Source organism: Wyeomyia smithii, chromosome 3 (genome assembly GCF_029784165.1).
Source record: "Wyeomyia smithii strain HCP4-BCI-WySm-NY-G18 chromosome 3, ASM2978416v1, whole genome shotgun sequence".
Taxonomy (NCBI): domain Eukaryota; kingdom Metazoa; phylum Arthropoda; class Insecta; order Diptera; family Culicidae; genus Wyeomyia; species Wyeomyia smithii.
In genome coordinates, this window is record NC_073696.1 from 20,184,641 (window position 1) to 20,210,023 (window position 25,383).

A 25,383-nucleotide genomic window follows, 5' to 3' on the forward strand; every position below is an offset into this window, starting at 1 on the left:
TGACCTGAAATCCTTGCCCCTCTAGAATGTCCACACGCGGATCCACTAAGCTAAACGACGGTAGCCTTAGCGATACGCAAACCTACGCCGAAGTGAAGCCCGACTACAGTAGCTATGCGATGTGGCTTCGTCACTCGAGTACGGCCTCGAGCCGACTCTCTGAGGGTGAATCCCTGGAGAGTTTCTCGCTCGGATCCGGTGGTGCTGGCGGCGGTGGTGGCAACGGGGTTGCAGGTGGAACCAATTCCGGTGGCTCGGGCATTCCCGGTGCCAGCAGCCGGCCGAACAAACTGCTGCACCATGCCCGTGGTGAAACGCAGCCAGTTTTGCACCACGCAGCCACCACACACAGCCCCCGGTTGAACCGAAGCAATAGCATAAGGTAAATATCGTCTGCATTCTGAATAGTCACTTGTTCGTGAAGCTTCTTATCAATCGATAGCTTTTTAGATGTTGTTTTCCCTCTTTCTATCTCTTTATGTTTCGAATGAATTATTTCGAAGTTTCTGTTTTCTCGATGGTTTGCACTCGAACACATTCGAGTCTATTTGTTTTGTTGCATTCTCGCTGTCTCGGTGTACGAACGAAGCAAAAAAATAGATGTTGACTCACCTGTTGAATCTTAATAATCAATCAATTTTCTCCTGACCAATCACTACACCGTCTCTCATCACATGCTCTCACTCTCCAGTTACTTGAAAGAAAGGACCTACCCCAGGTAGCTATCGATGCCCGAGTTTACTTACATACAAGCACATTCATTTCATGTTTTTTTCCTCACAACTCACCGTCGTCATTCCGCGTGTTCTCTGCATGGCATGTCACATTAGGGCTTTAGTTAAATGCACTTATTTCAGGATGTTCCAGCATGAACGGTCCAATTCTATGTGTCTCAAATTGAATCTGTGTTCATTTAATGGGAATTCACGTTACCTAGTTTTAGGTTACTTTGATAAACTGACAGCTTCAACATTTTGTCATTGTAATTAGGTTACTATACACAGCGCTGTGAAGAATGGAAGGTGAAATTTTGTATTCATCTCATATAACTATTTGCAGAAATAATATAAAGAGAACCAAAAAAGTTAGAGCTAAATTCGTTAAAAGTGTTCAAAAATCAAGATGGTTTAAATTTCATGCTCCTCATTAGTCGTTTTCTCTAATTTTCTACCCTAGTTTCGCTTACAATAGAAATGCGAAATTCTGACATTGATTTTAAATGTGAGCATTACAATTTTCTATTATCATGGGACATAAAATTACCTATAAAACAGGAATATAAAATATTTCATAGTAACTACAAAAGGACTATGTTTTTTGTTATTGAATCTTTCCCAGTACCAGGTACAGTCACAAAATGACATTCCCACTCACAGACAGATATTCGATTTAACCTTCCGTTGCATAGTCTGAAAAAGTATATTTTCCCGACATTTTTCAGCAAGAATGAAGTGCTGATACTAGACACCTTGTTTTCCATGGGAAATAACGACGGTCGCATGACAAAAAAATAGACAGGCGAAAGAGTAACGATAAGGTTTTCCCTTCTTGGTAACTCCGGTTTTCCATCTAGCAACAGACGTGATTCCATGCGGTCGTTATTTTGTTCAAATATTTTTTTACCAAGGTTATAAGGCATCAGGATTTAAAACAGTTTCGATTTCGACAAATTCGTTTCTTCACATTTTTTATCAATGAAAATGTGAACAACGGCTCAAAAAATATGGTGTTTTTGAGCTCTTCAGCTTAGCAAAATTTGAAGATCAAAATTTTCAAACATTCTGTAGACCGCTACAGACCCAAAAAGTCGATTCTCTCAGACATTTGGTTTCAAAAATGTAATTTCGATATCGACAATTTCATAAACTACTACCATTTCATCAATTCAAGTTTGTCCCTACATTCCAACCAAATAAACAGTAATGCAAAAAAAAATTAAAGATCATAGAATCTAGGGGCAGTTGGCATTGCCACTGACTCCGCTGTTCTCAGTATATAATCCCGGACCTGAAATAACCCATACTGAATAATATTTGATAATTATCGGTTGTCTTCCGGCAACCGTAAGTCACCATTTTGGATTGAAAAAGGCACATGAGGTAGCTTTCCAGCCTGTGAGCGTAGTCCCAGTTCTAGGAATGCTCGTATTTGGACATTCAAGGTTGTTTTCCAGACACCGGTAGTCAAAATATTGGATTTCAGAATGGCGTCTGGAGTTTATAGTCATCTATAAATTCAATATGGCGACTGACGTTGATTTTCAGCCTCTGAGTATCATCCCGGCTTCAGAAATGTTCAAGTTCAAGATAGCCATTCTTAGTTGTTTTACAGAAACCGGAAGTCGCCATCTTATATTTCCAAATGATCGTCACAGATGGTCGAATTCAACGTTCTGGAGTGGAAATCATCCCGATTCCAGAATGTTTTTATATTGAATGATACCTGGTCACTGTAGTTGATTTCCGACTTTCGGGTATAATCCCAAATCCGGAAATACACATATCAGGCAGTATTCTAATATTTTGGATCGGCAACACTACTTTTATAAGTGCAGAGTCAATCCTCCATAGGCTCATAAACAAAACAAAATTTAGTAGTGTACATAATTAGGACCACAGACACACGGGTGATAGTAAAAGAGAACACTACAAAAATTCTGCCAAAGATAACAACAGTGCACAGGCATAGTGATCTTTTTTCACTTAAAAGATTACATTTCACGCATCGAATGTGACAATCAAAAGTAGTGTCAAGTTTACCACATGAAAACTTGCATGAAAGTTTGAATGCATATCCGAGTGAAAATACAAATGAATGCAAATAAATATCTTATTTTTAGCTTTCGCTTTCTAGTTTGTTTTTTTTTTTTTTTATTATTATTTTCAGTTTGATTTTCTTAGTGTTACATTCGTGGATGCAAAGACATTCGTTTAGCCGAGACCTATTTTTCTCTATTACTTTAAATTAAAACACATATTTCAGCAGTTTCCGTTGTTGTAGGATAAATCTCTTCTATTAACATTCTCTTAACCAAATGATTCAAATTTATTATAAAAAACTTTCAACTTTTAATTCGAAGAGCATCCATAGCTAATCGAACAGCTTTTACAGTGTTGCCATATGTATTTTGGCCCAACACTCCTTTATTGCCGACTCGAGGTCGGAAATGGATTCAAATTGATATCCGTTTGCATAAACCAACGTAGCCAAGATTCCCCAGAGGTTTTCTATGGATTTACAATCAGGACTGCAAACTAGTTAGTCAAGTAACAAGATATTTTTCTCAGCAAACTCAGCCTTCGAAGCATTGTCCTGCTTAAAAATGCCGTCCTTATTCGCGTTGTTCTCAAAATGATTGATTAAAACGTCATTCAGAAGCTCCAGATACATTTCGGAATTCATTCGGGTTGAAATGAAACAAGTTGGCAGCTTCGCATAGTAAAAAAAGGCGCCATTAAACTTCCGCCACCAAAGTTTCGCTTAGATCTTGCAACACTGGTTTGATCCAAATTATACCAATAGCAACTGTAGCAGTCCGGTCTATCCAAACTAAATTTATTCTCGTCAGAAAACACGACACTGCACCACTCCGCTTTACACTCTACGTATTTCCTTGCGAACTTGAGCCGATTCTTATCATACGTGAGGGTGAGCTTCGGTTTCCTTTGAAGTTTTCATTTTATCTTGGAGCAGGATAGTCAGTTCCGTGTAGCTCAGGGGTGTCCAACGTACGACCCGCGGGCCACATCCGGGTGTTGATGCACTCGGCTTGGAATTTGTTGAGATAAAAACACCTTTGTATAAGTCTAAATTACACGTATAATGCCATCCTATTTTAGTGTGTTGAAACTGTCAATCCGTTTCGACATTTAAAAAATGAAAAACAATTTCGAAAGAATGAAGGCAGTAAAAAATAGTCTGTTTTAACATAGAAAAAATTTCAAAAAATCATTCTTTGTTTTCCTTATTTGTATAGCTGTGACTTGTAAGCTTACTTTTTTTTTTAAAGAGGCTTTGCCTAACTTGGCATTCGCCTCTGTTTATTGGTATAATTTTGGGACTTGTTTATACGCTTAATTACCTTTCACCATTGCTGATATTTCAATGTTTATCATAAATAAATCAATTTAAAACCTACTGTAAACACCTGTGATAAAAATACGATAGTTATACAAAAGCAAATGTTTTACATGTCTCGGCCAAATGAATGTCTAGGACCAAAACCAAATGTTTGAATGTTTATAAACACCGCAATGCGTTCAGTGTGTGTGAGTGCGACTTGTTTCCTTTTCCACCACTACTACTTAAAAAACATCTGATAAAAAAAGGCCGTTGATATTTTTTTTTTCGAACAGTTTTCAAAACTATCGATGCTCAGCTAGACTAATCTGATAGACATTAGTAGTATTAATACAAATGCTCTAATATAAACGCATTATTTATTTATTATTATGGTGAGATTTATTCATTGACTTACTCCAAAGGGAAATACGATTTCTTCTTAACGGTGGATCAAAACGCTACTATATTTTATGTCCGACGTTTCGACCGTTGGGTTTGGTCTTTCTCAGGGGATCTACAAATTATAAAAACATTTCATTTAAATAGTACAAAACCTCTAACATGATTTCTTTCTCAAAAAACTCATATAAATACAGCCTTAAACAACATCACAGCCAAAACCATTACTATGAGGTAAAAGTTTGTAGGTAGTTCCAAAGCTTAAAATAACTCTAACGTCTCAATTTGGGTACTTTGAAGAAGAGCCCATTGACTGTTATGACAACCTTTCGTAAAATCTTGCACGCCGAACAAAAAACGGTACAACTTTATGTGTGTGTGTTTTTTTTTTAGAAAAGCCCATGTTAGAGGTTTTTGAAAAAAATGTGAAAACAATATCGCACGCTAGCCTGGGGGGCTAATGTGTTCTCCACCAACTAGGTTTGTTGAGAAAATTCGTTATCGATATTGTTTTCGGCACATTTTGCATCTTGTAGGATAAAGTTCAACGATACACCGTGCCCCAGTGCTGAGTCGAGAAAATTTCCAGCTTAACCGTCTGGTGCCTAGTCAAAGGCTGTTCAGGCTCTAGAAAGCTTCAATAAATACTTAAAAAGTGTTTATAATGATTCATAGTGATTTTACCAAAGGCCTTCTAGAAATTAACTTGGGCACTAGAGGGTTTAAAAAATCCTCAACCTGATCGGGAATCGAACTCGGTATCACAACCGTGTGGGAGAGCTAGTCGACTGACACCGCCAACCACAAAAAAATGTTTTCATAAGTTTTTAGATCACCTGAGGAAGGCCAAGTCCAAAGGCCGAAACGTCGGACATAAATCATAGTCTGATAATAATAATAGAATATATAAGATTCTTAATGTTATTTTGAGACGGTACTACCAAATGGAAAATTACTTCGAAATGTACTGCAAGTACTGAGTCATTCTGTAAAGAGGCATTGTACAGTGTTTTATTTTGCTGATTTCGTGCTCTAAATTAATAGCGTTCTTATTGATCGTTTTAGTGATACATTTTATTTGGAAAAGTTTCTATGTATTTTATTGCGCTTCGTACAGAATGGATGATTTAGTGATTTATTCACCTAGAAGTGATATGAAGAATTTATTTTTTCAGAAAAGTGAGATAGGCAGCCAGTGTCTTCGCGAAAGTTGTGGCAAACTGCTAGCAACTTTGTCAAAGGCGTCGAGTTTATATTTCTTATGTTAAAAAAGATATAAAAAGTTTTATATATAAAGTTCACTCAAATCATAATTTTCAATATAACTTTTCTCCTGGATTTTCTATATTTTTGCCTTTCTCCTAGAAAGGTATACTGCCGGTAACCGCAAGTCAGTCCCATCTGTAATTTTGTCAGTTTTGAGTTAGCATCGTATTTTGGCCTAGCTTTGAGTATATTTTCAGATGTACCGATAAAAAATAGTGGTTTGTTCAACAAAAGTGAAAATCAATACCAAGTCGAATTGTCACATTAGGCAAAGTAACCGCAAGTCAGTCCCAGAAGAAAAATAACCGAAAGTCAGTCCCGATTTACAAAAAAATAAACATGCATAATACAACAGTAAAATGAATGGGGAGTAAAAAAGAGTTCGATACGACCGTTTAGATGAAAATAAGTTATCTAGTAATAAATATCAATTATTCGGATTAATTTTTAGTTTAAATTGGTGATGAATTTATGTGGAGCAATTTTCTGCTAATATGAATTCAAGTCAATTTTTTTTCTTGGTTCGCTTCTTCGAAAATCTATCCGCAAAATCTTGAGTATCGAAAAAACTTCCATCAGAATCCAGGGAATCGTTCCAAAAAATCTCCGAAGGTGATGCTCGAACCTCAAATGGATTTGGATCATCTTGACATTTGTTGTCGGATGAACCAACTGCAGTCCCGGCTTCAGTTTCTTTATCCGACTCCTCACCGGATAAGCTTTCATCGGTTCCGTACATCATGAGATTTTCCAACGTCGACATTTCTTAAAAGGTTCTCATGGACACACACTTCCTAACAGCGAAGGATTGACAGTTTTCCACGGCAACGAATAACAACACGTCAACACGCACTATAGTTTCAACATGGTAATGTGACTGACTTGCGGTAACTTTTCTCTTCGGTGTAGAATGTAACGGCAAGTCAGTCACACTCAAGGTTTTTATCATAAAATCAATTATATCAATGGTTTTTACAACGTGATTAGTGCAGGCTAGTATGCAAAGTATATTTTAGCATGAATATTGTCAAAATAATTTATCTTAAATAAGTGATAACTGAGCGAAATATCTTTCGAAGCTGTTTTCTCGTTTTAACATTTTTACAGATGGGACTGACTTGCGATTACCGGCAGTATAGCAATCACTTGCAAAACCGAAAGTATAAAAGTGCTCCAAAGAGCCGAATGGCATATATCACTCGACTCAGCTCGACGAGCTGAGCATTTTCTGTATGCGTGTGTGTGTGTGTGTGTGTGTATGTGTGTGTATGTGCAGATTTTTATTCTCACTCACTTTTCTCAGAAAAGGCTGGACCGATTCTCATGAAATTAATTGCAAATTAATGGTCTTGTTGTCCCATAAGACCCTATTCAATTTTATTGTAATCGGATTTTTAGTTTGGAGGTTATGCATCAAAATGTAAAAATCATGAAACATCATTATCTCGCAAACTACACAACCGATTTGAACAAAATTGGTTTCAAATGAACGGGCTATCCAGAAAACCCTAAACTTTTGGATTTTATGAAGATGGAACTTGTGGTTCAAAAGTTATGAAAAGAAACGTGTTGTGAAGACTGTTTAATATCACTCATGTTTCTCAGAGATGGCTGAACCGATTTCCATAAAATCAGTGTCAAATGGAAGGCCTAGTTGCCCCATAAGACCCTATTGATTTGTTTTGAAATCGGTTTATTACTGGATGGTATTTGGTTATTTTAGGCTGTTGTTCACAAACCGGAAGTCGCCATCTTGGATTTCAAAATGGTATTTGAGATAATTTCTGGCTTCTGAGCGTCATTCTGGTTGAAGAAACACCCATATTGGGTGTAATTCGATCATTTTCGGCTGTTTCCCTGGAACCGGAAGTCGCCAACCTGAGGTCCAAAATGAGGTCCGTGATCGATTTCAACTGCTGTGTATCATTCTAGATCCGGAGATACTCATGTTAGACGGAAAACGGTCATTTTTGGCTGTTTTCCAGAAACCACAAGTTGCCATCCACCAATTCATAATGGTGTCTGTAGTCGATTGGTGGCTCCAGTGCATCATTAAGATTCCGGAAATACCCATATTGGGTAATATTTGGTCGTTTGCCGCTGTTTTTCCGAAACCGAAAGTCGCCATCTTAGAATTCAAAATGATATCTGTGGTCGATTTTAGCTCCTCCTCCTCATTCTTCACCGGATATTATTACATTGGGTGGAAATCGGCCATTTTTGGCTGTTTTCCAGAAACCGGAAGTTGCGATCTTACAATCCAAAATGTTGCCTAAGGTCGATTATGGAACATATTTGTTACCACTAAAAACATTCACCTGCCAAATATGGTTCCATTTAGTTGATTAGTTTGCGAGATGTGCAGAAATTTGTGCAGAAACATGTGCTCCTGAGGGAGGGGCGTCGAACCAATATGGACATATTTGTTACCCTTTAAAACACCCACATGCCAAATTCGGTTTCATTTGCTTGGTTTTCTCTTGAGTTGTGCAGAAATGTATGTTTCATTTGTATTGGACCCCTCCCTTCCACAAAAGGGAGGGGTCTCAAACTATCATAGGAACCTTCATCGGGACCAAAAACTCCTTCATACAAATTTTCACGTCGATCGGTTCGGTAGTTTTCGAACCTATATGGATCAAACAGACAGACAGACCGGACTACATTTTTATATGTATAGATTACAACATCCATATTGTAGAACCTTAAGAGTGAATATACATTTATTGGATTGAAGCGTTCATGTAAATCTATTTTTACAATTAAAACATTGAATTAGAAAGGCTGGGTCTGACCGCTAGGTGGATTAATTCAGGTTTTTTTCTATATTTTTATATTTATTTTATGCGAGAGAATTTCTTCATTAAAACAATCGAAAAGACTCTATTAGACAAATGATTTTATATTCTTTTGGGAATAGAATACCTTTTTTATTTCGAACTATAGCAAGATCAAATGTTCAGCAAAAATATGTATTTCTGCTTTATTAATTATTTTATTGAAGATATAAAATATGTAGAAAATTCAAGAAAGTTGTATTGAAAATTATAATTTGAGTAAACTTTATATATAAAACTTTTTATATCTTTTTTAACATAAGAGATAGAAATTCGACACATTTGACAAAGGTGCTAGCAGAAACACTTGCCACAACTTTTTCGAAGACACTAGCTGTCTATCTCACTGTTCTGAAAAAATAAATTCTTCATATCACTTCAAGGTGAATTAATCACTAAATAATCCATTCTGAAAGAAGCGCAATAAAATACATAAATACTTTTTCAAATAAAGTGTACCACTAATATCAAAATTGAGGATGTTATTAATACAGAGCACGAAATCAGCAAAAAAAAAGCACTGTGCAGTGGAACGTTGGTAGAGCTAACACCTTCTACATGCCGAAACTAAGATATTTTAGACGGTATCCGGGAAACCACAAGTAGTCATTTTGGGTCTATTTTGCGTCTGGGTTACAATTCCGGTCTCTGGGCATCATCCCGGTTCTGGAAATATTAATATTGTCAAATAGTCGAATACACCTCAAAACGAATTCTACTTTGAATTTCATATTATACTCGGCGCGCGACCATGCCGAACCAAGCGACTATTTTTTTAAGTTGAGTTATTGAAACAATAAGTACTCTAGCTTCGAATGGCCTGATTCTACTAAGATTTGTCCCCTTGTACAATTGCAATTCGAGCTTCACGTTCAACTCGAATAGCAGTTTAAAAAAATCACAAAAAAACACACTCATCAAGCTTAAATTAGTTTACAAAACTTCCAGCGCCTAGCAAATTGCTTCTATTTACTACCAGTGTTAAGCTCCCGCCTCAAACAGACGAACCAAGTTTGAATATTCTCACGAGTAGATTAACTTCACAAAACAAAGCAGGTGTGCTCAGCTCAGTAGTCAACTATTCTTCACTCTCTCTTCATTCATCCTCCAGATGTCACAAACTGTGGCTCGATTGGACTCATTCCTCTTCATCAATTTCATCTGATCGAATACACCGCGCCGTCAAAAGCACGAAAAACCGTGTCATTGGGAAACTTTTTCAATTAAAACTTTCCAACATCCCAGCTCTTGTTGTTCCTCTTAGGAAGCAGAGCTTCATCATTTATGACCAGACGGTACTAATGAAAAGCAAATCATATGGATAACCGATATTTCTTCTTGGAAATTGAACGAAACCCCATTTGAAAACGGCAGTTAATCTTGTTAGTCTGGCTTTTGTCCGTCAGAAAATTAGTTTAGTAAATGCTAGTTGTATTACAACCGAATGCAGTATGAATTCAGGGTAATGATAGGAACGACCAATTTAGGCCGTCTGATCCGCACCAGAATGTTGCTTGCACAGATTGTTTCCTGCTAGAGATTCCCAGCATCCGATAACAACTGCATGAATGGATTATTTTTAAGTCTCTAGGTATACATAAAATCTGATTCACTGCTGGCCCGAGTCTTGCTCAACCGTTCATTTGCATTGCTAGTTTATCCATCCACTCTCAGGTCACAATTTGAATAAATATTTGCATTTTTAATAGCATTTGAGCATCCTTGGTCAGCCCTCAGAATGCAGCCAACTTTACTGCCGCAGTGGGCTGACCGTTATCTGCTGCACTCCTAGATGCGCACTCAGCATACAATTAAACTAACGCCCGCATCTTTCCGGCTTTCATTTTCTCTCCTATTCGGCGGAAATCCAGATCCACTAAATCAGAGAAGATGTATCCCTCGATGCTGAGCCGGGGACCGGACGTGGATATCGAACCGTACTACTGCCTACCGGTGGGCAGCGTGACAGCAGGAAATGGAATGGTTCCCTGGAGTCAACCGACCTCACCGACGCCGCCCACCCGCGGTTTTGGAGGGTTGCTGTCGCCAACACACACCAACGCCTCCCACCGGCTGACGTACCCGAAGAAGAACGATGAAGGTGAGTCTGCACTGGTGCACTTTTTGTACTGGCTGTGTTGTCCGGCGGCGTGGACACATGAGCATATTAATTTCCCATTATAAGCAGTCGGGGTTTTATCACACAACAACCACCCGGAGTGGTGTCACTTCCGTCAAAAGATCATTAATAATTTTCCGCTTTTGCTATTCACTTTCACTCCGCTTTTTCAGTGCACGGAAGCCAGGCGTCGCTGCTGTCCGGCGGTTCGTCGCTGTACGGCTCGGCAGAGGAACGGCAAGCCACCGAGGTGCGGCGGCTCAAGCGGGAACTTACGGACGCCCGGGACCAAGTAATGAGCCTGTCCAGCCAGCTGTCAACAAATGTGAGTACTTTTTGGCGTTTGCATTTCATCATCGTTGGCGATTTGGCGGCGAGCCTCTGTTGAATGCAGGGGCCCATTTGTGATCGGGCGAGTTAATCAATTATGGGAATTTTACACATGTGTTGAGGATATATAATAATTAGGCAGATGGGTTATTGTATTGTTTGATGAGCTTCCTGATGGTAAATCCATCGTTTTAATTATAAACAACTGAAAAGTACGATGACAATAGCAGTGCAGAGGAGATAATTGTTTCGAAAGCACAGAAGAACAGTTTATCCTGAATCTAGATTGTCATGATTTTTGAAAGCCATATCAGATCCAAAAATATTAGTGCCAATTCGATGTGCAAATCCAGTATAGTCAAATTCTATTTCAATTCATTTCTGTTACTTCTCATTTGGGTATAACTATTTATCTCAGGTTCCTCAGAAGCGTTATAATTTTGTCCAAATTTAACCTGAATTTCGTCTTATTTTGCCTTGAAAACTGTCCCAAATTTTTTACGACCAATATTTCATTTTTATCATTGACGTAAATACAGTAAGCTCATTTTTTTTACGTCAGTCTCTCAAGATATCTTCACAGGAACAGTTTTTTTTTCTTCATCTAAACACGGTTACCGTGTTTAAGATGACGTAAAAAACCACGGAACGTTGTAACACTTAGTGCAGCATTTCCGTAAACTTTTTCAAACTCTCGATGCGCTTAAGCTTTTTTACACTTTCTGCAAATGACGAAATCGAAGCTAGCAATTTTGTGTTGAAATTCGTAATGCAATGTAATACGAGTTTTGAATAAATTTCAGTGATTCTGACTTAAATTTTAGATCGATTTTTTTATCGCTTTTTCATCAATTTTGGCCTTTAAAAAACAATTATTTTTTCGTCTTTTATAGCCTGAGGAAACATTTTTTGTGATTTTGAATTTCTTTTTCGAATCCGAATTTGGCTTTTACAAGTGATTTTGTTACTTTTGAGCAAGATTTTATTGCTTTTGTGTCTATGGCATCATATAAAAAAGTAATAAACTAATAGTATGAAAATAACCTGTATTAGCTCTTATTTTACAACGTTCAGGTTTATTTCAGTCCCTTTTACTCACATATATGCCGAAACTCACTGGTAGCGCTCCAGACTCAAATGTCTAATTGAAAACGCTACTGTTTGTTAACTACCTCACAGTTTTTCTTCTTCTTTGCTTTGACCTGTTAGGTCGACTGAGGTCACTCACGACCCATCTCGCCACACCTCACTGATTAGCGCTTGCAAATGAAAAAAAATTACATTGCGAACAGCGTTTCCTAAAAAGATTAAAAAAGCATCAAAATGGCGAATATGGGGTTTCTAGTTTTGCATCATAGTTTCATAGTCAATTCGAGGTGAAGCATAGCAAAAAACAATTCTTAAAATGAAAAAAAATATTTTTAGACGGAACATGACTTCTTTAGAGTGACAAGTAAAAATTCCGCGTGTAATTGTAACCATTATACCACCATTTTGACCATTATAAGGCAGTTATACATTGTATATAAATTAGTCATCTAAGGCAAGCAAAAGTTGAAGCTCCAGATGATTAACAAGGATATAGATTCAACACAAAAACCACGCAATGAAAACTAATTTCCGCGAGTTTGACCAATTCATTTTAGGTTTTTAAATTTGGTAAGTGGTAAAATTGGTAAATTTCAGAGTTGAAATTTAGGTTAATTGATATATTATTGCTTCATGGCTAACAAATTTGTTACAAACGAGAGAATTTTTCGTTTTTGCTTTTAAAGTAACAAGTCAAAATTTCACAAATATGGGATCAAATTTTAAATTTCGTTTACCCTTTCTATCCCTAAGGAGTGTTTTCAGCGATTCCGAGCCTAATTGGTGAACATATCCTTCTCTCGCACTTCCTGGCCACTAGACGCGTTTTATAGCGGTTCTAAGCTCGTCACTAGGTTGAATTCTTGTCGGGGATTGAATACTTTTTCGTCTTTTTGGCCTCAAGAATCCTTTTTCAGCGATTCTGAGCTGAATTTGAAATCAATTTACTATCTCTAATTCAATGGTTTCTATTTTAGTCTTACTTCAAGCTTTTCAAACTTTTGTCCTATTTTCGTTTCCAATATTTTTTTTATAAACTGCCTTTATGGTGTCGAAAAATTATTGTAACTTCAATGTAATAAAAATAGCGCTACACATTGAAAAAAATTAAAATTTTCCTATTTTTTTTTCGAGCATAACGAGTAACCCCTTAATTTCAATCTTGATTTGAGAACAAATTCTTTAGGCCTCCAGTAGTGTTTTCCAACGATTCCGAACTTAATTTGGAATCGAATTCTTGTTTCTTCAACCGTGTTTTAGAAATTCTGAGCTTTTTTCTGTATTGACTCATCACTGCGACCAGACATTTTGATCTTTTGTGGTTAAGCCCGGGTGTGTGCTGTATTCCGTACTTCTATTATTAGCCATATTGAGAGAATAAGAGACATGATTGTTATAATTCGTGCTTGTGCGTACGCCCTTTCATACTTTCTTATGCTTACTACATCGAGGCGCCGCTGACTCCAGCCAGTTACATTTCGCTGGAGAAGTTTCAACAGAATCTGATCTGTGTTATTGTGGGAGGGACTTATTTTTATCAAGCGGTATTTGTCGAGGTTTTGTATGATTCAACGTGAAGAAAAGGTTCATGGGGAGCCTGAGAAAAAACCCAAGCTTACGTCGGTTGATATTTTTGCCTTTTCTAGCCTTTTCTGTTGCATCATTTCGAACCTTTAGAAGCGTTTTCCAATCTTTCAGTTTTTCTAGCCTTAAGATGCGGAGATAAAATTTGGAATATAACGAAATCCTTTTTCCGTTTTCTTTGGCTTTCAGAAGAGTTTTTAAGTGATTCTAAAAATTTGTTTAGGACCAAACATAATTATTCTTTCGCTTTTTCTCGCCTTGATGTGGATGAAAATTCTAATCATAAAACGCTGTGTTTAAGGTGATTTTTTGTTTTGTTTTTTCAGCGATTTTGTTCAAATTTCATCTTAATTTGTTAAAACTTCATTTTGACGTTATACAAATCCCGTGAATACTTATCACTGCGACCCGAAATATTGATCTTCTGTAACATTACCCTGGTGTTTGCTGTATTCCGCACTTTTTCATAATGTCAGTATTATGAGAGTAAGAGACAAGATTATAATAAGGGTCATTCCATATGAAGTGACCACGAAAAGCACATACCTGGACACGACCATCACAGATTTTGCTCAAAGTTGGGAGAATTATTCATCTACCGTCACTTTGGAAAAATCCCAAATTTGGTGTCGACCCCCCGCTCTGTGGGACCCCCCTCTTTATTGCAAAGTCACGCAATTTTTGTCAAAAATCTCTTTTTCTTTTTCACAATTCATAGACGTAAGATAACCGAAAAATACTGATAGATAATTTTTGAAGAAATAAACCAAGGAATCCAGAAAAAAAATTTTTTTGACCAGAAATGTTGCCAGATAAATTATTTTTGAATTTGAAAACTAAATTCAAATTTTTCGGCAAATGCAGCCATTTTTATTTTAACATTGATAATTTCATCGTGTTCCTTGGAAAATTTCATATAAAAACAACTATCATCCCGAGGTAATATGAACCAATCTCGAGATATAACATTTTTACGAAAAAAGTTGTAAACTTCGTGATTAGGTTTTGTTACAATTTATAGACCTAAGATACCCGAAAAAAAGTGACAGATGACTTTTGACGAAAACAAACCAAGGAATCCAGAAAAAAACATTATTTTTGACCGGAAGTGTTGCCAGATGGATTCTTTTTGTATTTTAAATCTAAATTTATATTTTTTGGCGAATGCAGCCATTTTATTTTAAATTTGATAATTTCATCGTGTTTATTGGAAAATTTCACATAAGAGACAACTATATCCCGAAATAATATGAGCCAATCTCGAGATATAGCATTTTTACAAAAATAGTTATTAATTTCGTAATTAATTTTTCGTAAAAATGTTATATTTCAAGATTGGCTCATATTACCCCAGGGTGGTAGGTGCTTCTTACGTGATTTTTTCCGAGAAATACGATGAAACCATCAAATTTAAAATAAAATTAGCTGCATTGGCCGAAAAATGCAAATTTAATTTTAAAATATAAAAATAATTTATCTGGCAACACTTCCGGTCAAAAATAATTTTTTTTTCTGGATTCCTTGGCTCATTTTCTTCAAAATTCAACTATCACTATTTTTCGGGTGTCTTACTTCTATAAATAATAATCACGAAGTTTACAACTTATTTCGTAAAAATGTTATATCTCGAGATTGGCTCATATTACCTCAGGATGATAGTTGTTTCTTATGTGAAATTTCCCAAGGAATACGATGAAATTATCAATGTTAAAATAAAAATGGCGGCATTTGCCGAGAAATGTAAATTTAGTTTTCAAATACAAAAATAATTTATCTGGCAACACTTCCGGTCAAAACTTATATTTTTTCTGGATTCCTTGGTTTATTTTCTTCAAAAATCATCTATCAGTATTTTTCGGACATCTTACGTCTATGAATTGTAAGAAAAAGAAAAAAAGAGATTTTTCACAAAAATTGCGTGACTTTGCAATAAAGAGGGGAGTCCTAGAGAGCGGGGGGTATTCCAATCGATACCAAAATTGGGATTTTTCCAAAGAGACAGTAGATGAATAATTCCCCCAACTTTGAGCAAAATCTGTGATGGTCGTGCCCAAGTGGCATGTACACTTCATATGGAATGACCCATAATTCGGTCTTGTATGTATGCTTTTTCACCCTCCCTTTTACATACTTACTACTTTGAGCCTCGCTGCTTCCGACCAATGTCATCGTCAATTACAACTCTCTAAGGAAGTTTCAACTGAGACAATCTTATTTATATAGGACAATTTTATTATACGAGGGAGGTCTTGTAGAATTCAACGTGGTGGGCCTGTGAATAAACCCATGCTTAAATCCGTTAACTTAGAAAGGCGTGGATTCTACTAAGATTCAAACTCACCACCATGAATGTCAACGCAGACTCAGTAGCTTTGCCACTAAGGATAGTTACGTAGGTTATAGAGTCTACTTTGTGAGGCGGTGGTTCAGTGTAAAGCCAGGGTTATCCTGAGAATAAACCCATGTTCAAGTTTTTTTGACATCGAAAGGCCCGATTCTACTAAGGGGCCATCCACATACCACGTGGCTAATGTCCACGGTCCATACAGTTTTTTTTAAATTTATATGGACAGTCGTCCACGGAGGGGGAGGGGGGGCGTCAAAATCGTTTAAAAACTGTCCACGTGGTATGTGGATGGCCCCTTAGTAGAATTGGGCCTTTCGATGTCAAAAAAAACTTGAACATGGGTTTATTCTCAGGATTGCCCTGGCTTTACACTGAATTCAATAATACAAAAAATAAGTTCTCATTATAAATTAAACGGGCCAGAAGGACGCCCTATGAAACTTCTTTGGGAAATTATAACTAGATATAATTGGCAGGATGAAAGAGGCTCGGGATAGTAGAGCAATAAGCGCATGAAAGGAAGGGTGTAGGTAACACAAGCACGGATATATAATAAGCATGCCACTTCTCCATAGCAGTATTGTTAACAATAGAAATATCTCTGTATTTTCCATGTTTCGTGCAACGTAAGAACCGACGATCACATTATGCGACGCGACGCGAGACCAGACAAACAACACTTATTGTTCTTACAACATGAAAAACGCATTAAAAAAATTTTTAATGCGTTTTTTATGTTGTAAGAACAATAAGTGTTGTTTTTCTGGTCTCGCGTCGCATCGCATAATGTAATAGAAGTATCTCACAATAGATTTTTTAATATATTAATATTTGAGCAGCAAGCTTCATATGATGGAAGATGATGGAGGCCCAGCCTAGCTTAGAAGAGGCCACAAAATTCTGCAATATTCCAGTAAAGACCTTACATAGGCAATATATAAAGTTTTGATGGTGTACGGGTCTTGAAAATTGCAGTGAAGCGTTCAATAAATTTTTGCGCATCTGATTTCCTAATGCAATTACAATTTTGGGCATGGCTAATTTTCAGCTAACAGATATGAAAATCCTAGATTTTCCATATATTTATTTAAATACAGTTTCTAGTCGGCATATATGAGTACTCTCAGTTTTTAGAGGATGAAAGCAATATTGTTTACGTCAAAAATAAAAAGATGTGATCTCAAATGGGAGCCTTAGGGGATAGCTGAAATAACTTGATTGGGATTTGATTTCCTTCCATTAAATTTTATTATTTGCTGCCTGTTACTTGAATATGATTCAAGCCACTTCAAGAAACCTGGCCTAATATCAATATATTGCAGTTTAAAAAGGATCATTGGTATGTCAACACAAGTCAAATGCCTTGATAAAAAGAGGGAAGTAGAGACATGATGTCAATACTTATCCTTGAAGCTTAGCTCAATTGCTGAAAAAAGTTGCAGGTTCCGTTTGTCCCAATCCACCTGTATAAGAGTGTACCAAGCAGATGTTAGAGTAGGGTTTCAAAAATGGATTCAGAGTTTTTCGAAGATTTCGATGAATTATTTGTTTTATTTCCGTTTTCGTGGCACAAAATGCTCTTGAGATTGATGGAATGTAAAAATATACACGTTTTTGTCAAGTATCGAAAGCTTCTTCCAAATAAAATACTCTATAACTTTGTACCCAATTAAGATAGGAAAGTTTCATATTTTCACAAGTTCTAAAAGCTCACCGAATAAATCATTCCTCTATCTCTTAGACAACTTAAACTCTTGATGTTTCTCATTATGCAGGGTAGTTGTAGTTTTTTTTTGTCAATTTTTTCGCTATTTTCGCTTCGCTATTTTGCTTACAATTGTTTCTTATTGGATATCACAAATTTGGTGCTAAATTAAATCTCTCGGACTCAAATTAATTATGTTTCAAATTAATTTAGGTATTTCCATTTTTTGTTTGAATTCTGTCTCTCTTTCATTTTAGTTTTAGGTGTCAAAACACAATTAAAAGTGTAGGTTTTTTTTTCGTTCTCCAAAATCAGCCGCAGGCGGCAAACAGTGGATGAACTCTTGCGGTCTATCGGCGAACTTACATCCGTTGGATTCAATAAGATTTTGCAGTATGAGTAAACAATATCGCACGCTTAGCCTGGGGGCCAATAGCGGTTCCGACCAACTAGATTAAGTTGAGACTTTGAGAGAATTCGTTATCGATATTGTTTCTTGGCACATTTTGCATGTGTAGGATAAGTACAACGATACACCGTGCCCCAGTGCTGAGTCGAGAAAATATCCAACTCGAAAAGATCCTCGACTCGATTGGGAATCAAATCCGATATCACAACCGTGTGGGAGAGCTTGCCGACCGAAATCGTTAACCACAGAGCCACGGGGACCACTACAATAGGTACATCTTTGATAAAGCTGATTAAAATAATACCCCTCAATGAGGTAATTTCTTTCTTGTTCGATTGGCTCCGATTTGACAGTTCGTTTGGCTCATAACTTTCTCTTCGCACAGTATTTTAACATCAGCCTAACAGCTTTAGCCTACAGGAGGGAATTCGAGTATTTTTCAACGATAAGTCTCTTAATGGTTAAGTTTTGTCTTACTCGTAGCTTAAAGATATGATAACAGCCAAGTGGTGATGCTCTTGGATGTGACACAACAGATGCACAGTTTTTTTGCTAACATGTTTTTCCCATAGGATTCAAAGCTTCAGAGAAATGATATGTAAGCTTCTTCCTGCGTTTATTGTTCATACAAGTTTTTCTTTGCTTCCTCCGGGATAGACATCATCCCACTTCGTCTTAGGGTACGGGCTGACGAACGATTCTGAACAAAAAAAAAATAGTGAAAAATAATTTCGTCCATGTAGCCCCAAGTCTGTAAGCCAATTCGAACCGAAAGAAAGCTAAGCTGCTGTATGACTTTTCAAAGGATCCCAAAATTGCCGGTGAAAGCTGAACTTAGCCAGCATATGCAAATTGGTTCTAGGTTTCCCTTCAGTAGTTTAAACCGTCCCGCTTTCAAAGGCTGACGAGAAAAAAACGGCATCAGAACAAAGCACATACCGGTTTCGCCCAGCGTATGAAAAGCATTCATTCATCACCCACTTTCTACGTCTTCCTGTGTCTCCGTGTGTGCAATTGCAATCCCACCACCAGAGCTAGAGAGTAAGTAGAATCCCGGACGGACGTTGTTGAGCATGCATGCATACGTGCTTGCGAACGATGATTTTCTCAGTCTGTAGGGTCTAGGCTCGCGTTCGCTGTCATGTCATTGCTTGAGATACGACTGACGGGCGGCGGACTGACTGACGGAGGCTTTTCGAAACGCCCAACCAGTGCCAAAACCTTTTTTTTTGCAGAAAAAATGTTCTTTCAACTTGGCGTTATGCAACTATAATACAAGTAGCAAAATTTCAACGGAAAGAAGTTTTTTACTCTCCATCAATGTCTATGAGTGCATGTACACGTACAACTAAGAAAGTAAGGGTAAAAGTCTTCTCACCCACCACCACCCATTTCACAGTGAAATTTGAAGCCAATTGCAAATTGAAAATATCCTAGCCGAGCCGGTAGCTGGAGGAAGATTAGCTTGGTAAATAGGTATTCACCTGTGAAGAAGGTAAAAAATCGGATTAGTGTTAGCTTTATCAGTGCCGGCGGTGACTGAGTGGAGGGAACTCAACTTCATCAGACAATGTTTCACTACCGCTTACGAGGTGTAATTTTCCAATTAGTCTTAGCCGTCTTATAGTATAGCTACTCGTACATGTATGGCGCATACATCGAACGCCGAAGCGGTTGGGGAAAGACTGACGGAATTCAAGCATAAATTTATGATGATTAAACGAGTGTATTTTATGTTTGCTGGCACGACCGAAAGCTGCTGTCGATGGTGGGCTGATGTTCATTTTATGCAGTCTCAGCTCATTTGGCAGAAATTGAATTAGTGATGGATCACGTCATTCTGGCCGGGCTGCACAGTTTTTACACTTAATTCAATTGAATTCGATGAAAGTGAAATTGTGTTTGACGTCGTGCTGGGAAGAAGATTTAAGATTTTATAGAAAAAAACACGCTTCGAAGTTTGGTTTGATTTTGCCTCGGAGGATACATCTCGGCAGTGTATTGTCATTTCCCATAAATCACCGCATTCGCAATTCAAGTGTCGTCGCATAACAAATGTTCTCCTGTCCGGTCCGAGTGCGAGCAAAAGCAATACATCGAACTCACGAAAGCCCGCCGGAATGGGGTCACAATTGTTGCCTGCATAAGCAGAAAGCATATATCACCAGCATCGGCAGCCTGTCCGGTTCGGTCCAGCGGAGACGCGCCCCGGGTACAGAGAAACGGTTGTAAACTCCCAGATGAGTGCCACTATACAGCCACCGGCAGTGGCCGTAAAAGTCAATTGTGCTTTATCTGGTGTGATTCGATCTCGACATGTACGGACACGAGTGTCGCGCTCTCTAGCAGTAGTCGAATCGATCACGCGGAAACCGATAGATTTTTAGACTGCTAAAGGTTTCTCATGCTTTGTATTGAGTTTTACCTATTAAAATGTGTGCTCTTTGCAAGGAAATGTCAAACGCTGTCCCTCCCATACGAGAGCACACACCAAAATCACGCAAACCCGGAAGAGGATTATCAGCACCCGAGCAACTTTCCGGCTGGGTTCAACAGACAGTCAGCTCGGTAATCCAATCAAAGTTGTGTCATCACGGTCTGATTTCAGCACCGATCGCAGCAGGACAGAGAGACAGACACCCACCGCCGCCCGGTCGGTCGGTCGGTCACATCGCGCACTGTATCCGTTCCTGACCTAACTCGAACTCATGCCACGCCATGCCATATAGCAACAACGGAACATGTTGTCGATTGTATCAAAGTCTCTCCGGACATGGTGAAAATAGCTCTGCCCGAATCGCTGCTCGCTGATACACTGTGACTATACGTCTAGACCGCACCGTTTATATGCTATAATATGTCCAGTCCAGTGCAGTCGGTTGGACTCTAGTCTGTCATCGTTATTGTCGCTGGAGAGAGAAGAAGTGAATCCGCCGCTGGACGTGTAAGCAATCCATCAGAATCAGGTGACGTATCAGTAACAGCGTATCTCTTTCGGAGCAATATCCTCCGCGACGAGACGAGGAAGACATTTGAGACGCGCAAATGCATCGGCTAAATTTTGTGGAAGGAAGCACCACACAATAGTCGTAAATTACTACCTTTTTTCTCAAGGGAAAAAAGGTTGTGTTTAAGACTTTATCTTATGGGCCACTAACTTAATTTGAAATATTCAGCCGAAGAATTGCTTGGGTCAGAGCCGAAGAACTGCTTGGGTCAGAGGTTTCGGCTTCTGCTTAAGTGGAAAAAACTAAAACTATCTACTGAAAACTGTTTTTCAACGGCTTTCTTTTCAAAGATTATATTATTTAGGTGAACAGAAAGAAAACGTCAAAATTTCCATAAGATCAAAATTTATGAACGCTAGAAGCGATACCAGAAAAAATAATATCAAAGAATTAATATGAACGATCCAACAAATAAAAAAAAGATGACTGAAAGAAGATATTTTACGCCAAACCGTCTAGTTGTTTGTGGCACTTTCTCAGAACCAGTGTTATGAAAATGACTGCAAGACAATGACAGCAAACTTTCAACTGATCCAGCTCTCATTGTATTGCACAGCTCTCTCTGCTACCCAGACGTACCGTAAACAGTCCGACAGTAACTGACGACAGCACACATGCAACTCCATACGGGCTGTTATTTTTCATCTCCTTATGTCTGTTGGTATTTCCAAGCTGTCGTAAATGACAGCCTATAATCTTCCGACATCCTTCAACACGAATCCGAGCGGGATGTCAGATGATTATGATTCACGACAGTAAGGCCGATGAAAGAATGAGAGAGAGATGGTGCGAAGCACGTTTTTTCTTACGTGGGGAACAATATCGACAATGAAAACGGTTTGCCTTGTATTCAATATGCCACCGGCCTGTGAAAAAGGAGAAACGCAAAAATGCAAGTCGGTGACAGCCGCAGTCGATCAGCAGGCTGTCAACAGGAACAGGACATCCTCAAAATGAGCAAACTAGGCTGTCATGTCCGAACGAACAAAATAAATGCGCAAGAATGAGCTGTCGTACGCAACACAAGACAGTTTCTTTGCCTTGTGTAAGCTGTAGCTGTATGTGAGCTCGCATGAATAGCTCATGCATGAGGCTGTTAGAGTGAAGAGAGAGAAAAGTCGTCTGTATAGTGTCGCTCTCCAGTCATTTTTCTAAGCTTGCTCAGAACAGACTTTTTAAGCATAGAAACTTCCAAATGACTTATGAGCATGCCATTGCTTCATTTGGAAGTTTCTAGAGAAAACTTTCTTTTACAAAGTTGTTATATATGATGAAGCACTTACTTGAAACTATCAAAAATTATGATGAACAAAATTTTGATACCTAATCAAACTTTTTCTATCGTTGTAGATAGAGGAAAAAGAGATTTCACACGCGCTGTTATGCTTGTGTATTACTATTCGAATACAAAAGCTTTAACGATAAACGAACATGGGAGTTGATTGTAAGATATTCAAGTGTTTCAAAACTCAGAAACTTTTTCCGCCTTATTTTTACTCCGCTAGCTTGAGCGGGCACGTAACCAATCATATCAGAAAAACATATTATTTCTGGTTCAATTAACAACTATTCATGCTCGGCATATAGTTATTCAATCAATCAAGTTTTCAATTGACAAGAAACGCTTTTTTTTGACTTACGTGTTCGAAGTTAATGAAAAACTTTGATTTTCTCGTACACCTACACAGCGATTCTGATATGGTATCAAATATATTGTCTCACGGTGGCCGGTTGCCGAGAGACCGTGAAATACGCATATCGTGGGCAAATTTAGCTAATGAATTTGTATAACCAACCTCCATGGAGCAGTACCTTCGTACCGAATAGATTGAGCAGTTAAGTTGAACACAAATTTGAATAAACCGAGCAAAAGTTCATCGCAACCGGAGCAAAAACCAAACCACCACAATACAAGACTTTCGACCGTTGGAAACCAACTTTTAAGACCAACACGACACAACTAAAGCGAGTGACTATCTATGTTTTATACCCCCTTGAAAAAGGCCACCAAAACGGCCGAAACGTCGGGCAATTTTGCTAGATTGTCGTGTATTTCCTTCATAAAGAGTGAGAAAGCTAAAAAAACAGACCAACCTTTGCATAACCATTACCAGTCGTTAACATAAAAATAAGTTATAAATATTTTTCATCGAAAAGTATTCTAAATACTAGTTTGTCGTTCTTTGTGGGGCAAACATGAAAACTATCTTTTGACTTTAATTTGAAAAGCACATTTGACTTTATGTTTATGGAGAAATTTTCAGAAATATATGATTTCTATATACGGATAAATTTAATTTGAACATATGACAAAAGTTATAATAATTGTATGTATTTTGTATCAAAAGCGCAGAGATTCGGTATTTCATGTTTTTTTTTCCTTGATACGAGAAAAAATTACCCTTAATTTGATTCAAAACAATCGAGAATCGATCAACTGCTTTTTTTTCTATTCAAAATAGCAGGGAGATCAAATGCGTATTAGTTCCACAAAAAACGGACAACCAATTTAATCGAGCATTCTTGGTTTGGCTGAAACTTTGCATAGACGTTTCTATAGGCAAAAGATGCCATTTTGTGCTATTGGTTTTAACTATTTGGAACTCGAATCATTTTTGGGAAGCTGTTTAAAAATGCTATTTTGAGAAGGTATTAATGATTGCAAATATTTTTAGGGCCAAAACGGTTTGTTTGATCGGTGTAACGTCTTCGCAAAGTTGTAGATAGTAATTTGGTCTTTTCAAAAAAAAAATATACACTCTAAAATAATTTTTTTTTTGAAGTAGAATACTTCTCTCAGGAAGTTCGGCTACATAGGGATGTGAAATGAAAATCTAAAACCGGAAAAAGTGAAAAATATGTCCAATTTCAAATGCTAATAAATCGGTTAGTATTCGATGGATTTCCTTCGTTCTTGCAGCAATAGATTGGAAAATCTTCTAAGATTCTTCCCAAATGAAGATAATTGTAATTGTGTTATTCAAACTATTGTACTATTGAAAATAGTCAAGCCATGTCAAAACGAAAAATTCGACCTCTGATTGGTCGTTATAAGATTGCTTCCCAAGCACGGTCGACAGAATCATATACCTTGCAATTGAATATATGCTATTTGGCCTATATAAGAGCCTGTTTCAGCCGAAGCCGCTCATAATAGTTCTAGACAACGACAACAGCAGTCATCTCTTAGCAGCAGCAGTAGGAGTGCAGTGGATACCAGCGATAGCGGATAGCGGCCACAGCTGTGGCATAGCAATGGATAGCGCACTAGTTGCAGCGGCTCTCAGCATCGATAGCAGCTGGTCCAGCTGATGCAGAGACAGTGGATACCAATGGCAGCGTATAGCGGCCACAACTGTGGAATGGCTACGATCACACTTCTGAACGGAGTAGCTTCACGTTTTTCGCCATCACAGTTAGAGTTTGACTGATAGAGCTGTTAACTTTTTTTTGCTAACTCATGGGTTACTATAACTGATGATGCATGAGCAGTTTCGTCAATGCGATGAAAGGTAAACCCATGAAAAATCGGCAAATTTGTCCATTTTTTACCGCAAACGTTATCTTAAAATCTAAAAAATTTATAAAGACACTATGATGAGATTCTTTTGGATTTGGAAGATATAAGCAATTTCAACAATAGTTTACTCTAATTTCTACTACGAAATGAAGAAAAAGAATGACGACCGGATGTTTACACTCACCGACATTTTGAAGCATCAGGTTAGTAGGGTAACGGGGGTATTTTGGCCAGTGCTAAGTGTCTATTTTAATATACACCGTTCAACAATGCAATATATTGAAAAATATCCTAGAAATATCAAAATTTCTACGAAGTACTAAAAACATATTTTGGTCCACCAAATTTTTACTTTGGCCCACCTTTATATCTACAGACGTGTATGGAAATAGTTCGGACTAATTATATTAAAGATCATCATCGGTATTTTTAGAGCAAAAATAGTGGGTTTGAGGAGAACCTCCTTCTGCTGTGATTTTTTGTAAATTTTAGGTATCTAAAAATGAAATGATTTGGCTTATAGCGGTTTGACAAGCATTCTCATCTAATTTTATATCGTTAAATGTGATAAATTAAGAAGTAATTACCTGTAAATTGTCACAAGCTGCTTCTTTGTTCACGTGCAACGGCTGAACGGTAATCAAAGAGATGTCAAAGCTTGGCATGGCCAAAATATGTTTGCTTCAGAAAGAGGCAAACATATTTCGG

General features: G+C 37.7%; 1 protein-coding gene across 6 annotated transcripts in view; it reads left to right on the plus strand.

The window, feature by feature from the left end:
• LOC129732508 (protein sickie-like) overlaps positions 1-25,383 on the plus strand; it is a 477,819-nt gene that overhangs the window by 351,230 nt on the left and 101,206 nt on the right. For 3 of the 6 annotated variants that reach the window (XM_055693445.1, XM_055693439.1, XM_055693444.1), the window contains 4 exons: positions 26-382; positions 692-718; positions 10,436-10,665; positions 10,857-11,008. In XM_055693445.1, the coding sequence (XP_055549420.1) occupies positions 26-382; positions 692-718; positions 10,436-10,665; positions 10,857-11,008 (766 nt within the window). The remainder of the gene's footprint in view (positions 1-25; positions 383-691; positions 719-10,435; positions 10,666-10,856; positions 11,009-25,383) is intronic. The other 3 variants (XM_055693442.1, XM_055693443.1, XM_055693441.1) reach the window with 2 other exon arrangements.